General features: G+C 41.3%; 1 protein-coding gene and 1 long non-coding RNA gene across 9 annotated transcripts in view; one reads left to right on the forward strand and one right to left on the reverse strand.

Annotated features, from left to right (window-relative positions):
- The window catches only part of LOC117871805 (protein Jumonji-like), a 190066-nt gene extending 183040 nt beyond the window's left edge, over positions 1–7026 (reverse strand). Inside the window, exon 1 of the mRNA XM_034759564.1 lies at positions 5961–7026. Within this exon, the coding sequence (XP_034615455.1) occupies positions 5961–6005 (45 nt within the window). The 5' untranslated portion in view covers positions 6006–7026. The remainder of the gene's footprint in view (positions 1–5960) is intronic.
- Positions 7027–7216: 190 nt separating this feature from the next.
- Positions 7217–17447, forward strand: part of LOC117873229 — an 89752-nt gene continuing 79521 nt past the window's right edge. For 6 of the 8 annotated variants that reach the window (XR_004644667.1, XR_004644669.1, XR_004644672.1 and 3 more), the window contains exon 1: positions 15880–16196. This is a non-coding gene — a long non-coding RNA (uncharacterized LOC117873229). Of the gene's footprint in view, positions 8269–9608; positions 13148–15879; positions 16197–17447 lie in introns of those variants that run through there. The other 2 variants (XR_004644670.1, XR_004644668.1) reach the window with 2 other exon arrangements.

The raw sequence follows: 17447 nt of genomic DNA on the forward strand, positions 1-17447 counted from the left end.
CAGCAAGAGCGCAAGTTCTTAAATACAGACTTCAGTATTTCTTTAGATTATGTTAGAGGAACACTTTCAGCATACATTGCAATGGGGCTGCAACTTCTAATGATGTTGACTGAGTATGGTACTAGAATCCAGAAACACTGGATATTAGTTTTGTCTGTTCTCTTGAGGTGTTGTGCTGTTTTGGTTGAGGCATTTAGACCTATGTCTTGCAACAATAAAATGGGGACAATCTTATCTCTCTCAATGCAAGGATCAGTTAATGTTTGTACCAAACTTTAACATGCACAGTGCTAAGTATTATTCTGTTCCTTTAAGAAAAAGAGTTTATACCTTTAATACTAACTTAATAGGCCTGTCAAGCCTCACTACAGGCAGTGAAAGTGCCCAATGAACACAAACAATTATGAACCATTTGCTATAGTCTTAATAATTCAGTATCTGTAATTCTGGAACATACTGTATAAATTACACACTTTGTTTCTAGCCCATGCAGCTGGCTGAAGTAAGAGGCCACTCCCCCTGCCCCCCCATCAATAAGAGACAATTCTTCAAGACAATTCTTCTTGTTACTCACAGCAACAAGAAAAGGTAAGCATTGATAAGTCATATTTGTTAGGTACACCACTACATCCTTAGCTCTCTGAATTACACACAATGTTGTAGCCAATTTTTACATAATGCTGAGTAATTACATTATTTTATCTGATATTTGTTGAAGTAAACTCAGCCCAAGGCAAAGCCTAGATCACCTCCTTGCCCTATCTAGAGATCCCAAAATAGTTCTTCAGCTCTGCCTTCCCTTTTTTATATGCAATACCAGCAGCTAACTCACCTGGCCAATAAGGAATAAAGGCCCAAAAGTCTGCAGACCTAGAAGAGCTGTGGTGTGGCCATGAAGCACAGGCTTGCATTAAGTGTTTCAAGGGAACTAACAGAGCTCAGGAAGTAGCCCAGTCTCAACCAGATCCTCTGAAGAGGGAAAGTTTTTCCATGGGGTTGCATCCTTAAAGCTATAGCTACAACTCTTCACAAGAAAAAAAAAAAAGTGTTATTTTGTGGAGAAAGATGCTGTAATAAATCTTTGTCCTGACCAAACTTAAGAGGCCTTGAGACAAAGAGGGCCCAGCAGGGAGAGTGGAATACCTGTAGCACAGGGTACTTAACAGCAGTTTCTCCACAATGCTAGCCAAGGACCCTACTCAGGGCTGACAGAGTCCTTTCAAGGGCTAGATATAATCTTGTAAGAAATCTAAAAAAAAAAAAAAAAAAAAAAATCAGAATCCCAACCAGGCATGAAAAAGCACTATCTGTAGTGGACTAATGGAGGAGCGGTAACCGTGTTAGTCTGTATCACACAAAGAACGAGGAGTACTTGTGGCACCTTAGAGACTAAAATTTATTTGGGCATTACGCTGCATGCATCCGATGAAGTGGGCTTTAAAAGCCCACGAAAGATTATGCCCAAATAAATTTGTTAGTCTCTAAGGTGCCACAAGTACTCCTGTTCTTTTTGCTGATGGAGGAGCTTATTCCTCGCCCTTAAAATAAGGGCTAAGGCAACATAAGGACTGAACTCCCCTTGTTTGTTAAAGCTATCCCCCAGGACAACATGGCTCAACCAGGACCGAGCAGCTCTGCCCCCTCCTTTCATTGGAAGAATATGGTGTCAGTACTTCAGAAAGTAGCACTGTCCTCCTCATCAATGCCAAACCAAGCACTGTATCTCATCCAAGAGGACACAGAGGCCCCACCCAATTGTGAAAATTAGAAATCTAATAACACTTGAGTGCAAGGATGGCAAGGTAATAGACCTTACCAAAATCCAGCACAGCTACATTCTTCCTAAATAAATTCCCCACTGCAGTTTCAGTTGGCTCTGGTAGATCATGCTTCCCAAACTACTGTATACTGTTGTGCATTATGATGCCGTTGCTACATTCCATCCCAGAGACGGCTACGTTTCAATGATGTATGAAGCAATTTTTTTCCTACTGTTGTCACAAGGATATTGTATAATTACACAGTCCAAAGCATTACTCAAAAACATCAATGTCTTTTCAGACCTCTAGAATGTATTAATTTTCTTTAGGCCTTGAACCCTTGATTTGACAAACCTAGGCTGTCCTTATGTGGAGTGTGTCACCTTAAGGCTAGCTACCGCACTTTTACCCCTGCAAGGACAGCGAAACAAATCACACAAGGAGACAGTGGTGTCATTACTACTTAATTATATTTCACCATCTGTTACCATAGCAGAACTACACAGGTATTTCGTTACAGTAATAAAGGTCTGTTACTTCAAAAACTAAACCACAATGACCACTGAATTTGCTATAAGACATCACAAAAAGGGATAGAAAAATGCACTTATGAAATTATATTTAAGACGTCAAAGCTTTTGATTTAAGAGCTATTAATTCCAAGTGCACACTGAAAAAGTCTGGCTTCACAGCTGATGCTTTACAATGCTGTCAGTTGTCTGAGGTTTGAGCCAAAAAGAAATATTTAATATTTAGGAGATGTTTGAGGAGGAGGGGGGTGAAGAGAGAAGATTCATACAAATCTATCAGCCATGGTTTTTAAAAGTTCAGTGAAAACATTTTAAAAAGAAGACACACGAGTTTCCTTTTTCTTGGATTAAGGACTCCCATGGTAATAACCAAAAGTTTATTTAAACCTTTGATGTATGATGATTTGCGTAACAGCAAGTTAAGCCTCAAGGCAACAGTCGTAACACTGTGCTATATTCTATTGTTCTCAGAGTCTTTTTGTTTTAGGGTACATTTTAGACAATTACTTTTCAGCATTTAGCAAAAAGCTCTGGTTGCATTCTGGCAGTCTGTGGTTATCTGAAGACCAGAGCTAAGTAGCCTACAAAACAGTACTTTTTTTTAGGGGGGGGGGGGGAGCGGAGAAAGAGGTGACTGGACAATTAGTTGACCTGTCTCCTTGTGTCACCGACCAGGGTAGGAACATCATATCTTACTTCAAATCCATCCTTGCAGTAAAGCAACATACATAGCCAGCAATATAGGCAATTTATGACACTAGGAGGACCATTGTTATACTCCACTACGGGAATGTCACATAATCCCTTACAAGCCAGCTCTTCCATAGACAGAGATCAGGAGATTGCTTAGCACAGTAAAATACATAGTGATTTTTTTTTTTATAACTATGAGCTGTAAAACACACATTTTCCAGTTTCCCTAAAATAGCAAAACCTCCAAAGCAATTGGAATATGGATCAGACTTACAATTTTTGTGAAGTGCTTGAAAGATTTTGCATGAAATAAAACTGTGTCCCTCTGAGGGAAAGAGTTCAGGTGGACAAGCTGTGTGAGATTAGCTAAATGGAAAAAAGCTAGTGTGCACACTATCAGAGGCAAAACTACCTTTTTTATATTTTTAAATAAAGTCTTTACAAGAGGCTGGGAACCGGAGGCCCTTTCTGACAGCTGTGGTTGAAACCTGGGGTGTGAGTGATCATGCCTGGGACTGAAACATGCAGACAAAAGACTTGAGTGGGTGCACGTGTGTGTGTGTGTGTGTGTGTATTAAAGGAAAGATGCTACCCAGGATGTTCTACTGTGACACTGCAATACTTAAAGAGGTTTCAGAAAAAAGAAAGGTGCTGTGCTCTGTTGGTACAACTTCACCCCCTGTGCCACCAACCCACACAGGAGTACCTCTACCTTACCATATCAAGTTATACCACGCAGGAAAAATAGAATGACTAACCCTTTCTTCTTAAAGGGCATCAGGGAAGTGTGCCTCCTACCCAAAGATGAGGTAGATTAGCTCCCTGCTCTGAACCAAATTAAACAGGTTCAGACTCCACTTAATAGGAAGGGGGAAAGGGAGACAGAGGTTGACAGAAGTTGCTGTGTATGCAATGCTTGCTACACCTGCTCACCTGGTAAGAGCAGAGAACAGTGCTGGGTGCCAGAAATACAGACAGCCTCCCCAGTAGCAGCAGCCAGTGCCCTCGTGACTCCCCCTGTTCTCCAGCCCAAGCGGCCCGCCTCACGTTTGACGTCACAGAGGAGGGGGAGGGGGAAATCAGAACATTGATGAGACGAAGATTCCACCGAGCCCAGGCCCTTCCCTTTGTGACGTCACAGAACAACAAGAAGAACCTGGCACTGACTGGGCTGAGTGGCCGGGAACCCGGGGTCTTGTACTGACATTCCGCTTTAACCTGTTGCCGCTGCTCGAGAGGATGCATGGGAAATCGACCAGGCCAGCCCAAAGCAGAAGCAGCAGCCATGCTTGCGTCTGTGCCTGCTACTCACTGCAATAGTGCAGCAACCCACACATTCCCCTCGACACACACACGAACACAGTAACCTGCACTCCCTTGCCCCCCTCCCCAAAAGCGATTTCCCTCCATTCCAGAGTTAAACTTGTGAACATTGGATACATTGTCTCCCTACCATGCTCACATGTCTCTCTCATATCTTGCCTCTGGGGCAAGAGTGGGGGGGTGACAGTAGTTTTATTAATTCTTTAACAAGCACTATAGGCAAAACCAGAGGAAGATTCTATTGTTCACTCGTACAGACGTGGTGTGGCTTTAAAATATATGTTATTTTATTTTAATTAAACACTACAAATTCTTCTCCCATTCTGCTTTGTTTCACTGTCTGGGAAACGTGCACGTCTTACATGTTTCGTTAGACTTTCTAGACAATGTTCCTGTTTCGATGCAATACTTTAAACTAGTCCGCTTCACACTCCCAATTCCTCTGCAATGCGGATGTATTTTTAATTCGTAAATTCGGTGCAGAATACCTTTAAGTTTTTAATTTTTTCCTAACCCCTCGCTTCTCTAAATTATATTTTAAAGAGAAGAGACAAACATGGATAGAAATAGGCATCTTAAGTCAATTTACCTTTTATTAAATATTTAAAAACAAGGCAAAAGGGTCCCGAAGGTCAGACTCCCAAAGAAATACATCTATACAGTCCCCACGGAAAAAAAGCCAGAAATGATAATACAGTATATTCTACAACTTGGGGAAAAAAAGTGGGGGGTTGCATCTAATATCTTGAAGCAATCATTTTCTGAATATGAAATATTTTATTTGTAACATGCAGATAAAATTATTAGTTCTGATGCATATCTGACGAATCCCCTCTGTTTTTCCAAACTTAAAGACTCGCCTTATGCCAATCAAAACGTAGCTGAAGCAGGACCAAAACCCAACTATCCCTGCAAATTTATATGTTTAAAGGGTTAGACTATTTCAAGCGTCTGGTTAAGCAGTTGTGTAAGAACAGAGATAGGTGTACAGCCTGAACTATACCATATTCTTCTAGTATTTCGAGACACCATCATGCAATTTTAAACTAAACCAAGCCATTTCCCCATTATTAAAGTCAATCCTAACAAACGCATTCCCTGTAACATGATCCCCAACTGGTTTGGTTTCTATTGCAAGCCAGATAAGCAAACGATCACATATATTACATTTGATCCGGTAGTGCAAGAAACAAGCTCGCCATAACCAGACATTCGATTTCAACTTAAAGGGCTTCCTATAACCATAGTGTCTTCACTAAACAGGACTCTACATACATACAAAATATGTTATTTTGCATGTAAAGTGCATTATTAATATAGCCAAATGAAAAAGCAGTTTAGTAACATTGTCGCAGCAGCCCCCCTTGAGCTCCCTGCCTTTCATCTAAAACTAGATTATGATTGTGTCATTTGAGGTCAATACATTTATTCACTTGAGGTATCGCTACACAAATCTGGCTTTATAACGAAACTGGGCAGAAGGTTTTGCAATTTAAAGGGGTTTCTGAAACTCCCCCACACCTAAGGAGAATAAAGATCAGCATTACTAGACATTTGTTTCAAACCTTTATAGCTTCAGGATTAGCTATAAACTTGACATTCACAGCCATTTCCTAAAACTGGGAGTCAAATGATATATGTTATAACCACTTACGTATTTCTTTTGAATTATATTCCTCTTGGGTCTTTCTTTACTCATTCTGGTATCCAAATTCTGTTTGCAAAAGGGGACAATTGCTTCATGAAGTAAAGCCGCAACAATTTTTTGCTAAAATGCCCCTCAAAAATCCAGTTTTTGTTTGTAGTAGTATCTTGTAATCCGACTTTCTTGCCTCACAACGGGATTTTCTTTGCAATAAATCCGAGATATGGGGAATGGGGGGAAAAAAACGAATGCGAAGCAAACAAAAAAAAAATCACTTTAGAGAAACATTCATAATGGAAATTTTCTCCCCAACACAAAAAACGACGCCCTTGATATCCCCTTTTCTCTTTCCCAAGCCACTTAAGCGATCTGTACGTCCTTAGTGTCTGAGCTGTAGTTACATCTTGCAAAAGGAAAAGGATTGAAAGGAGAAGATAAATAAAAATGTTGGAAGTCACGTTTGTACTGCTGCTGCAGCAAGGGAAAGCAGCAGAGACAACTCCAGCTCCAGCAGCAGCTTCTCTAGCAGCAGCGCAGCAGCAGTGAAGGCTGCACGCACTGTGTGTGTCCCTGCTCCTCCAGCTCTCCCCTAACCAATGAGAGCCGCGCTCCGGCAGCAACTTTAAATGGACCTGATTTTTTTTTAATCTCTCGGTTAGGGCTTGGCCTCAATTCGCACCCGGGTCCCCGGCCGCAAGCCCCCACCGAGCTGCATTCAGCAGCCGCAGCCGGCCCTGTAGAGCGCCTCGTGCAGGGCAAACGTCAGAGACCTCGGCCTCCCTTTCGCATTCAAACCTGGCCTCTGGCGAGCCGCGGCCGGCGGCCCTTGCGAGGGAGCGGAGCGGGGAATTGGGCGATGATCCCTAGCGCGCTCACTCGCTCCCCTCCCCCTGCCCTGTCTGCAAAGCTCTTGAATTATTCTCCTGCCCCGCGACTCGCTCGTCCCGTCACATCCCACGCGCCGGGCCCCGCCGGGCTATCAGCACTGGGCCTCGCTGGCCAACGCGCCGCGGGGACTCCGCGTGCCCCCTTGGAATGATCCTTAGGCTCTGGAAAAGTTGTAGTTCCCTTCACCACAAAATGGCTACGGCTGGGAAAGGAGAAACTACAATTCCCAGCCTGCCCCGCGCGGCTGGAACGTGACGCTACCGTCGAGTTCTATCAGCCGTTCCGCCCCGCCCCTCTCCTTGGACGCCAGGGTTGTTTGATTGGTTCCCTTGGGGGCGAAGGGGCGGAGATTGTGCGCAAGGCACCTCTCTCCCTCCTTCCCACCCCTCTCGGCGGACGGGGTTCGAAAGAGGCTGGAGCGCGAGCCGTGGAACGTTGGCCGGCGCGGGACTTGGCGGAGCGGAGCTCGGGCTGCTGCGGGGGAAGGATGCCCGGGGGCTCCAGTGGCGGGGGCGGGGTCCTGTTTATGGCGAGGGAAGCTGCACTACAAGGAGAGCGTGCGGGGGAGAGGGCGACACAGGGTGGGGGAAACAGGCCCCTTCTTAGTGGGAGGCTGTGGGGAGAAGGTGACGGGCAGCTTTTACTGGGAGATTGCAGTGGTGCCAGGGACCCGCTGCTGAACGGCTGCGGTAAAGCGCTTGTGATTGGAAAGCCGGGGTGGAGCAGAGGGAAGACTCCAAAATACCTTTTAACTGGGAGAGCTTGGAAGGGAGGAGGAAACGGATGCGGAGCATGTTTGGTTAAGAGGCAGTGGTGGTGGTGGGGGGGATATCGTTAGTGGAGATGGGAGGAAAAGAAGGGCGAGGCAGGTCCCGCCCACCTTTCCTTGGTGGGCTATGGCTGACAGTAGCCATATGCTACTGGGTGGAGAAATGGGACTTTCCTGGGAGGCTACAAAAGTGGGGAGGGGGAGGCATTTTGAGGGGAGAATGAAGATTAACGTGCCTGGACTGGGTTAGGAAACTGCAGTAAGAAATAGAATTTACCTAAATTATCCTATGGTCTAAAGGGACCTCTTGCTTTCCATCTAGTTATTGGGAGCCTGCTTAGCTTTTCAGTGAGTGTCACCTCAGGACAGTGTGTCTGGTTTATATAAAACTTACTCAGTATGTCTCCAAGGTATTCTAAGGTCACTCCCCTTCTCCCCCTCCCCCCTCCGTAATGCTGCAAAATCCCTGCTGCTGCACTGGATTAGTTTGAAGGGATGAAAGTCCTAGGCAGCAACAGCAGGACTAGTAAAATAACACACATCATAATCCTATAGCGCGATAGATTTTTTTTTTTTAAACCTCCCTGGTTTTGCCGGTGCCAAGGTGTGCTGCAAAGAGGAGGATTTGCTTGCCATTACAATTTGTAATGTTTGATCAAGGTAAAGTATTTCCCAGGAATGAAAAGAAACACTCTCATAAATGCAACATTTACTGTAGTTAATTGTATGTGATGTTTTAATCTCCTCAGTCTACATTAAATTATTGTGCCTTTTGCTTTTTCCATAATGTTTGGGTGTTTTTCCCTTGCTTATACACAAGAATCAAATGGTCAGCTGATTTAATTATATAAATAAATGGACATGGTAACATATACAAGCTAAGAAATTACTAATACCACATTTTTAAGTGTGCATGTGGTTGTGGGTTGCTCAAATAGGTTAATTTCTTTATAAAAGGAAAGGGGGAGGGAAATTGTGATAAGAAAGCTTTGAAAATGTAAGCTAACACCTCAGTCCTATGAGGCAGAGAAATATTTCTGTTTTCAGATGAGAAATGGGGATAGAGAAATTTGAGTGACTTCTCCGGATGTCATAAGTCTGTGGAAGACTTTGGATGATGTTTCTGGTTACTAATTCTGTATTCAAACCTTTGGCCATTTCTCCTTTTCCATGCAACCAAATAATATACTTTACATTTATAACATCTTCCAAATGAGTCTCTTAGCACACTTCCCAAATTGTAATTTAGTCTTACATCATTCTTCTGAGATAATAATATCTTCACCTTACAGATGTGGAAACTTGGGTACAAAGAGGTTAAGTGACTTTGCTCAATGTCACATAAAGGCTTTGGGAGAGCCAGGAATAGAACCCAGTTCTTATGACAGCTAGTCATAAGCTTTACCCACTAAACCATCCTTCCTCCTTAAAGAGAGAACATTGTGCTCACATCTTGTAGCATTAGTGTACAAACTGCATTTAACATTTTAAATGCAAAACAAAGTTACTTTTTAATATAATTTTCCCTTCATATTTTTCCATATTTGTTGCTGTTTATTTCAAGGTTTCTCTAATCTGACACATTTAAGACATTTTTTTAAAGTTTTGGTTCTCAACTTTGTAAAATATCTAATTTATTAAATTTACTATAAGTGATTACTAATATATTTCTTTATGAAACAAACTCTGGTAAAAGCTGTAATAATAATAAAATTACATTTTGAAGTCCCATTGTGAAGAGCTGTAGAAAACCACTTAAGAACGGCTATGTTGGGTCAGACCAAAGGTCCATCTAACCCATCTTCTGACAGTGGTCAATGCCAGGTGTCCCAGAGGCAATGAACAGAACAGATAATCATCAAGTGATCTCTCCCCTGTCACCCATTCCTAGTTTCTGGGAAACAGAGGTTAGGGACACCATCCCTGCCCCTCCTGGCTAATAGCCATTGATGGATCTATATCCTCCATGAACTAACCTAGTTGTTTTTTTTGAGCCCTGTTATAGTCTTGGGAATTTTTTATCATAGAATTATTTATAGTATTCATATACGCAAATGGAGTGATAACTTTGTCTTACCATGCTTCATCCTAAATTGGAAATACACTCATCAGCTGGCTAGTTAGTCATCACTTGAATATAATTTGTTTTTATGTTAGAGGTGGGCTAAAACTCCTGCTTTTGGTTCTTCGTGATGTATGCAGCAGGCTTGTAAGTTTTTGTTGTTTTTTAAATAATTTTTTTTTCTGCTTATGCTTTACTTCACAAATTCAGGTCTCACCTACTGTGTTTTTCTTGGAAGACCCATTGCATTACCGGTAACAAGCAAGTACAATCTGATTAACTGATATACAAGTGATTTCTCTCAATCTGTTTAATTTTTTATTGGTTTTAATAGTGGTTTTTATTCAACTCAAGTGCCTAAGAAATTCTTAAGAAAAAACACTTTTGTCAAAGATCCAGTATCCTGCCTCTTCAGTTAAGGACTGTAAAAGCTCCTATTCCACATCTCTGCATCCTCCAAGGAGACATCCAACAAAATCAGGCTTGACATTCCTGATATTTCTAAGTTAACAAGAAGCAAAACATTTTTGAAACCAACATATCAGGCCTTTTTTTGTACAATATAAATTATCAAAAACCCCTTTTCCACCTTCAGAACGCTTTTTAGGCAGATGTTTCAGTTTGGCTCAAGGTGTCGTGTTTCCTGCTAGTGGCTGTTCGACATAACAGATAAGAGCATGCTATTGCTGTTTCTCTTTCAGCTCAGTTAGTAGAGATTTGGACTGTTGTTGCTGAAGATCCTTGGTTGTGTTCTCACAATCTGTTTTGGGGGAAGTTACACAAGAAGGCACCCATTGTGGTCCTGGAATCCTGCCCTTCTTATCCCACTGTGCTTCACCACCTCAGTACTGTGTTGACTGACTTGCTATAAATACTTAAAGTAGATTGTTTTACATAAATGATTTATTAAACACTGATACTGTGACAGTGTAGTCAATATCACACAGTTGGTTTGAACTGCTATTGACATCAGTGGCTGCCACTGAATTTGATCAGGGGGTCCTATGGATGCCTTAACTTGATAGTGAGCTTAGACCTAGCTACCATCAAATTATTCGGCTTTGGAGGTGTTTGAAAAGTGACAAAAATGGCATTGTGGAGTCCCATGTTTGTGTCTTATTGATTTCTAGATCAAATCTGTTTATCATAAGCTATTTTTAGGTCTTCCAATTATGCAGAAATCTGAAAATGAAGTTGAGTTTCTTCTTCAGCAAGATCAGTATGTTCTACACAGGGTTTCAACTGTTGCTTGCAACCTTGGTGGCAGAATCAGATCTGTCAATCATATCACAATATGACCTTTAAATGGCACTAGTCTCTTGAAAGACAACATACAAAAGGAGAAAACCCTTATGCTCTTTGGAGTCTTCTGTACCTAATAATTCCAGGCACAGTAGCTTTGAGAGAAAAAAAGAGAGCTTGCCAAATACAGTAAGCAATGTGAGTCTTAAGTCCTCTTTGTCGAAAAGACAGCTTTCTGAATGGGAGTCTGAGGGAGGCAGATGCAAGATGACCTATTTGCTCTAGGCTGTTTTGAGACAATGCTTACATAGTGCTTTCAGTCCCCAGAGCAAGAGACGAAAACAAGAAAATATTTTCTCTTTGGGTCAAAACTAGGTCCAGACACTCCTCTCTACTCGATACTGGAGAATTCAACCCGATCTAAATGGGAATTTCCCACAAAATCTAAGTGCTTGAGTAGGCAGGCAACATATTTTTATAATGTAAAGCAAAACAAATATTATCTGGTTAGCTTTAAGGCAGATGTAGTTCTTTCTTCCATAGTGAAATAGGATCATTCCCACATAGGACAGTTTTATACCCAAAGATCCTATTTAGAAGTGAGTGGATTCTTCACTAAGCAGGAACTTCAATGGTACCTCTACAGCCAATTGATGCTTGAGGGCAGCCCTGGCATGGACAGAATCTGTTTTAAAGACCCGAGAAAAAGATCTGTAGTCTCTTTACAAAAGAGAATTATTCATAGCTGACATCTATGGAAGTGCTTCATTTAATTTTTCAGCCTGAGTCATTTCTTCTGATGTGTCTTTGAACTTGGAAGGCAGATAGGTGAAATATTTACTGGTGGCCTTAAAGTTCTCCTGAGGAAAGATTTTTCCAGTGAGCCAATGGATAGGGTCATAGTATATATAGCAGCACAGTGAGATGAGCTACAAACCCAAGCAGTCATTTTCTGGTTTCTCCTACAATATAAAACTGGTATAACCAGTACAGGAGAGGCAGAAAGTACATGGGCTGAATTTATGTGATAACTCACCAGCCTGCAAACAAAGGGCATGATGCCAGATTTTCCTAGCCATAAAAGGAACCTTGTATCCAGGGTAATCTGTGATTGTTTGTGAACAGATGGCTGATTACCACTTCATACAAATGACTTCTGGATACCTATTCCCCAAATGTTGCATATTTTCCCCCAAATTATACCTGCCCAAAATGAATGGGTTTTCTAGACCTAAAATAGATATAACTTTAAAGTCTGACATCTCAAGCTCCTGTAAGGCTAGAGACAAGAACTTTATATAACTGGAAAAGGTGGTTTTCCAGATTCCCACTGGGGTACAACATTCACGTCTAACCCTGGGAGGTCCCAAAACACCAGATATGAAAATTGTGACTTTTTATGCATAGAAAAACTATTTTTGGTCATTTTTAGAGGTTTATAATGGCTTCCTCTCTGTTCTATATAGCTGGATTCATTATAACTAAGGCAACTAGTATTAAAGGTATAGGGTTTAAGAAATAAAGCACTAACTTTTTTTTAAAACTCTAAAATATTCCTATAGTAGTTTTTCTGTAATGTGACATACAGAATACATGATGGCATGCTGTGGGATAAGTGTTTTAATAGCACTTGTGTGGGGTGGCCAGCATCATTCACCTGTGAGTAACACTAATATCCCAAACTCATCTGGTAAAGCCTTTATACCTCACCATTCATGAGTAATACATTTTTGTTTCGTGTTTGGGAGGATAGAACTTTGCTAGGCAACAAGCAGAGACAATTTCTTTTTCAAGGTTAATAGTTTAAAACCCCCTTTAGGCAGCCATCTTTGTACACAGGCTTCTATAACTTCAAAATTTTCTTCAGTTACTTTAAGATCTCGTTTGAGTTTGTTGTCTAGACTGTATGTATAACCTCACTGTATGTTTTGTCCCTGATGTCCTTCTGTCTTGAGGAATCAAGAAAGGATAAGGTAGAACTACATTTTCAGAGAGGCAACTATTCAGACTTCAAAAGGGGAGAAAGAAAGACCTTTGAGGACATGAAATTCTCCATTTGGGCTTTATCTACACACAAACTTGCTGAGGACTACAGAAAGAATAGCATGGTCTCATAGTTAAGACAGGTGAAAGTTGCCCTGGAGACTACAGCCTCTTTCACTTTACAACCCAGGTTCCTCTCCGGAGCAGGGCCTTCTTTGCAGTGAATGAGCAGAGATCCTGAGGGAAAAAATAGTATGTGATCATGCAATTAAAGACTGTGTAATAATGGATATGCACAAAGGAGGCAAATTAAGGTTACCCAGGCAATCTAAATTCTGACATTTCCTAATTTTTGAGTGCCTGACTTGGCAACCTTAATGCTCTCCCGTCGATTCCGCCTGTGCCTCTCGCCCTGGTGGAGTACCAGAGTTGACAGGAGAGCACTTGGCAGTCAATTTATCGCGTCTAGACTAGATGTGATAAATCGACTCCCGCTGGATCAATCGCTGCCCATCAATCCAGCGGGTACTGTAGACAAGCCCTCATGCCTAAGCAGTTATAGCGGTAGTCATGTTTTCCCAGATACAGTAGTGCATGGGTAGGCAACCTATGGCACATGTGCCGAAGGCAGCACACGAGCTGATTTTCAGTGGCACTCACACTGCCCAGGTCCTGGCCACCGGTCCGGGGGGCTCTGCATTTTAATTTAATTTTAAATGAAGCTTCTTAAACATTTTGAAACCTTATTTATTTTACATACAATGATAGTTTAGTAATACACCGCTACCTCGATATAATGCCACCTGATATAACACAAATTCGGATATAACGCGGTAAAGTAGTGCTCTGGGGGGGGTGGGGCTGCGCACTCTGGTGGATCAAAGCAAGTTCAATATAACGTGGTTTCACCTATAACGTGGTAAGATTTTTTTGTCTCCCGAGGACAGAGTTATATCGAGGTAGAGGTGTATATTATAGATGTATAGAAAGAGACCTTCTAAAAAGGTTAAAATGTATTACTGACACGCAAAACCATAAATTAGAGTGAGTAAATGAAGATTCAGCACACCACTTCTGAAAGGTTGCCAACCCCTGCAGTAGTGTATGCTATGCAATGAAGTACTCAATCTTTAATTTTCTTCCTTATGATTAGATAATTCATCTAGGGATAGTAGTTCATATGCAATAGAATAATAATTGTTCAATTTAAAATGCGGGAGACTTCTTTGCTGAAAAAAAGTCTACTTGGAACTGCTGCGGGTACTTCTACTAGCACTATATCCACTGGTGCTAGCCTACAATTAGCCTTCATAATGCCTTTATGTTGCATCTAAAGATAAAGTTAAGAAATTTTGAAGGACAAGCTTATGTGCAATAGGCTGTAATTAATACCTACTGCAGTGGAGGCTATGAAGTTTTTTAATAAACAATCAATTTTATAAACAAATATAAGCCTGTACACTCAGATTGTGGGGGCTTCTGTTGAAAAGACCAAAAGGAACAAATGGTTTTTAGTCATCGTGAGGTTTGCCAAACAACTGATTGTTTGTGTCAGTTGCTCATTTAAGGCCTGATACTGCCAGGTGCCGAACACCCTCAGCTCCCATTAACTTCATTGGGAATTGAGGGAGTTCAACACCTAACAGGATCAAGACATTAAGTTGGGAATTGATAGGTAGGGATCAGGGTCTACATGTAAATGATGTAAGGAAATCATTGGTCTTGTTAATATGTTCTTGGCTCCTGTGGTCCATAAACTTGGGTGTAGGTTTAACTTTTTTGTCTCTGATACCTGATTATAATACATACCAATGGCTGCTTCCATTACATTAACCAAACTCTTAAATCTACTGGCTTACATAAGAACAGCCATACTGGGTCAGACCAAAGCTCCATCTAGCCCAGTATCCTGTCTTCCGACAGCGGCCAATGCCATGTGCCCCAGAAGGAATGAACAGAACAGGTAATCATCAAGTGATCCATCCCTGTCGCCCATTCCCAGCTTCTGGGAAACAGAGGCTAAGGACACCATCCATGCCCATCCTGGCTAATAGCCATTGATGGACCTATTCTCCATAAATTTCTCTAGTTCTTTTTTGAACCCTGTTATAGTCTTGGCCTTCACAACATCCTCTGGCAAGGAGTTCCAGAGGTTGACTGCGTTGTGTGAAAAAATACTTCCTTTTGTTTATTTTAAACCTGTTGACTATTAATTTCATTTGGTGGATGCTAGTTCTTGTGTTATGAGAAGGAGTAAATGATACTTCCTTATTTACTTTCTCCACACCGGTCATGATTTTATAGACCTCTATCATATCCCCCTTAGTCGCCTCTTTTCCAAGCTGAAAAGCCCCAGTCTTATTAATCTCTCCTTATATGGCAGCCGTTCCATACCCCTAATCATTTTTGTTGCCCTTTTCTGAATCTTTTCCAAGTCCAATATATCTCTTTTGAGATGGGGTGACCCTGCACGCAGTATTCAAGATGTGGGCGTACCATGAATTTATATAGAGGCAATATATTTTCTGTCGTCTTATCTATCCCTTTCTTAATAACTCCCAACATTCTGTTTGCTTTTTTGACTGCCGCTGCACATTGAGTGGATGTTTTCAGAGAACTATCCACAATGACTCCATGATCTCTTTCTGAGTGGTAACAACTAATTTAGACTCCATGATTTTATATGTATAGTTGGGATTATGTTTTCCAGTGTGCATTACTTTGCATTTATCAACACTGAATTTCATCTGCCATTTTGTTGCCCAGTCAACCAGTTTTGAGAGATCCTTTTGTAGCTCTTCGCAGTTTGCCTGGGACTTAACTATCTTGAGTCATTTTGTATCATCTGCAGATTTTGCCACCTCACTGTTTACCTCTTTTTCCGGATCATTTATGAATATGTTAAATAGGACTGGGCCCAGTACAGACATCTGGTGGACACCATTATTTATCTCTCTCCATTCTGAAAATTGGCCATTCCTACCCTTTGTTTCCTATCTTTTAACCAGTTACCAATCCATGAGAGAACCTTCCCTCTTATCCCATGACTGCTTACTTTGCTTAAGAGCCTTTGTGAATGCTATCCACTTGTATGTATGGTTTCTAAGATGTCTGTCGATAATGCACTCAAATTTATTTTGCTAGAAATCGCGCTATAATTTTTGTTCAGCTCATGTTATTTCTTCTGTCACGTTAAGGTATTAAAACACAGTTGATGCTGATGCAGTTCCTCAGTGTCAGAAGCTAAGTTGAGAGGCCAGCTGCTTCTGAGGACATTGTCTGCTACTATCAAGATATTCAGGTTAGCAGTTTTAAGTTTTAGGAGAATCGGTAGGACTTATTTTCTGAAATGCTTTACTGAGGGTGAAAACATAAAAGTCTGGATATTTTAGGAACCTTGCTTTCTAGAGCTTGTTCACTGATTGTAAAATATAGGCTGGCACAGAGAGATCCTTTTTAAAATAAAATTGAATCTTCATTGTCAAGTGGTGTAGAATATGATATTGGGCACAAGAAGGTAGCAATGAAAGCCAAATGAAAATTAAAAGAGAGAAGGCCAGCACAGCAAAGTGACAGCAGAACAATTATAACGTTCTGAGGGATTTGGGTACAGTTTCATATTTGCTTCCTTCACTGATGCAGACATAATGTGCCAAAAAGGCACTGTACTCAGTACCTTAGTAAAGGATGCCAGCCAGCTTACATGATGCCTTCTGCTGTCCAGTCTACGAACAAATAGTTACCTTTGAAAGATGCTGTTTGCTTTCTTTCAAGGCCACATTAATGGGCTACAGTGGTTCCAGCTCCTTTCTGCCCAACAGCAACAGCAAACTCCATCCCTCCTCTTTACTTTGGCCACTAGAATAGATTGCTTGCTCTCTCTCTGAGGCCTGTGACAATGGTTCTCTATTATTGTCTTTTGGGGAATGCAGCATAAGAGTAGTCCCATTTTTAAAAATTGTTTTGTTTTAAGTCTGTAGATGGATAACGGTTCACAATAGAAACTTGTTTTTTCAAGTCTTCTTAGCATGAAGAGATGAGTGTAGCATACTGATCAGATTATTCTTGATTTGGGGTTGCTTTAAATGCACAGCTCTGCAGGCCCATATGCAGACTCCTGGCATTCTACCTCTTCCTCTGTTCAGTGGAACTGCATCAGTTCTGCTGTAGTCGGAGTCCTCTGCAACTGAGAGCAGGTTGGCACAGCATTTGCTCCAGAGCCATGTTTTATGGAACAAATATTTGTTATTTTTAATTTAAAAAGTCATCTTGAAACTCATATTAAAAACCCTACTTTCCACTATGACATGTAAATTTTAAAAATCCCTGTCCTTGTAACCTAGTTATATATCCAGTAATAATATATGTGATCGTAACCGTAATATGTCAGTTTACCTATCCGTGCCATGAAATGACTCAGCTTGCATACCATGGAGAATGGTTTTTAAAATCAAGATCAGCTAACTTAGATTGTAAGGCTTCCAGGCCTGGGACCATCTCTTTGTTCTATGTTTGTACGGTGCCTAGTACAGTGGGGTCCTGCTTTCTTTGC

The sequence above is a fragment of the Trachemys scripta genome, chromosome 2 (assembly GCF_013100865.1).
Source record: "Trachemys scripta elegans isolate TJP31775 chromosome 2, CAS_Tse_1.0, whole genome shotgun sequence".
NCBI classification, from domain to species: Eukaryota; Metazoa; Chordata; order Testudines; family Emydidae; genus Trachemys; species Trachemys scripta.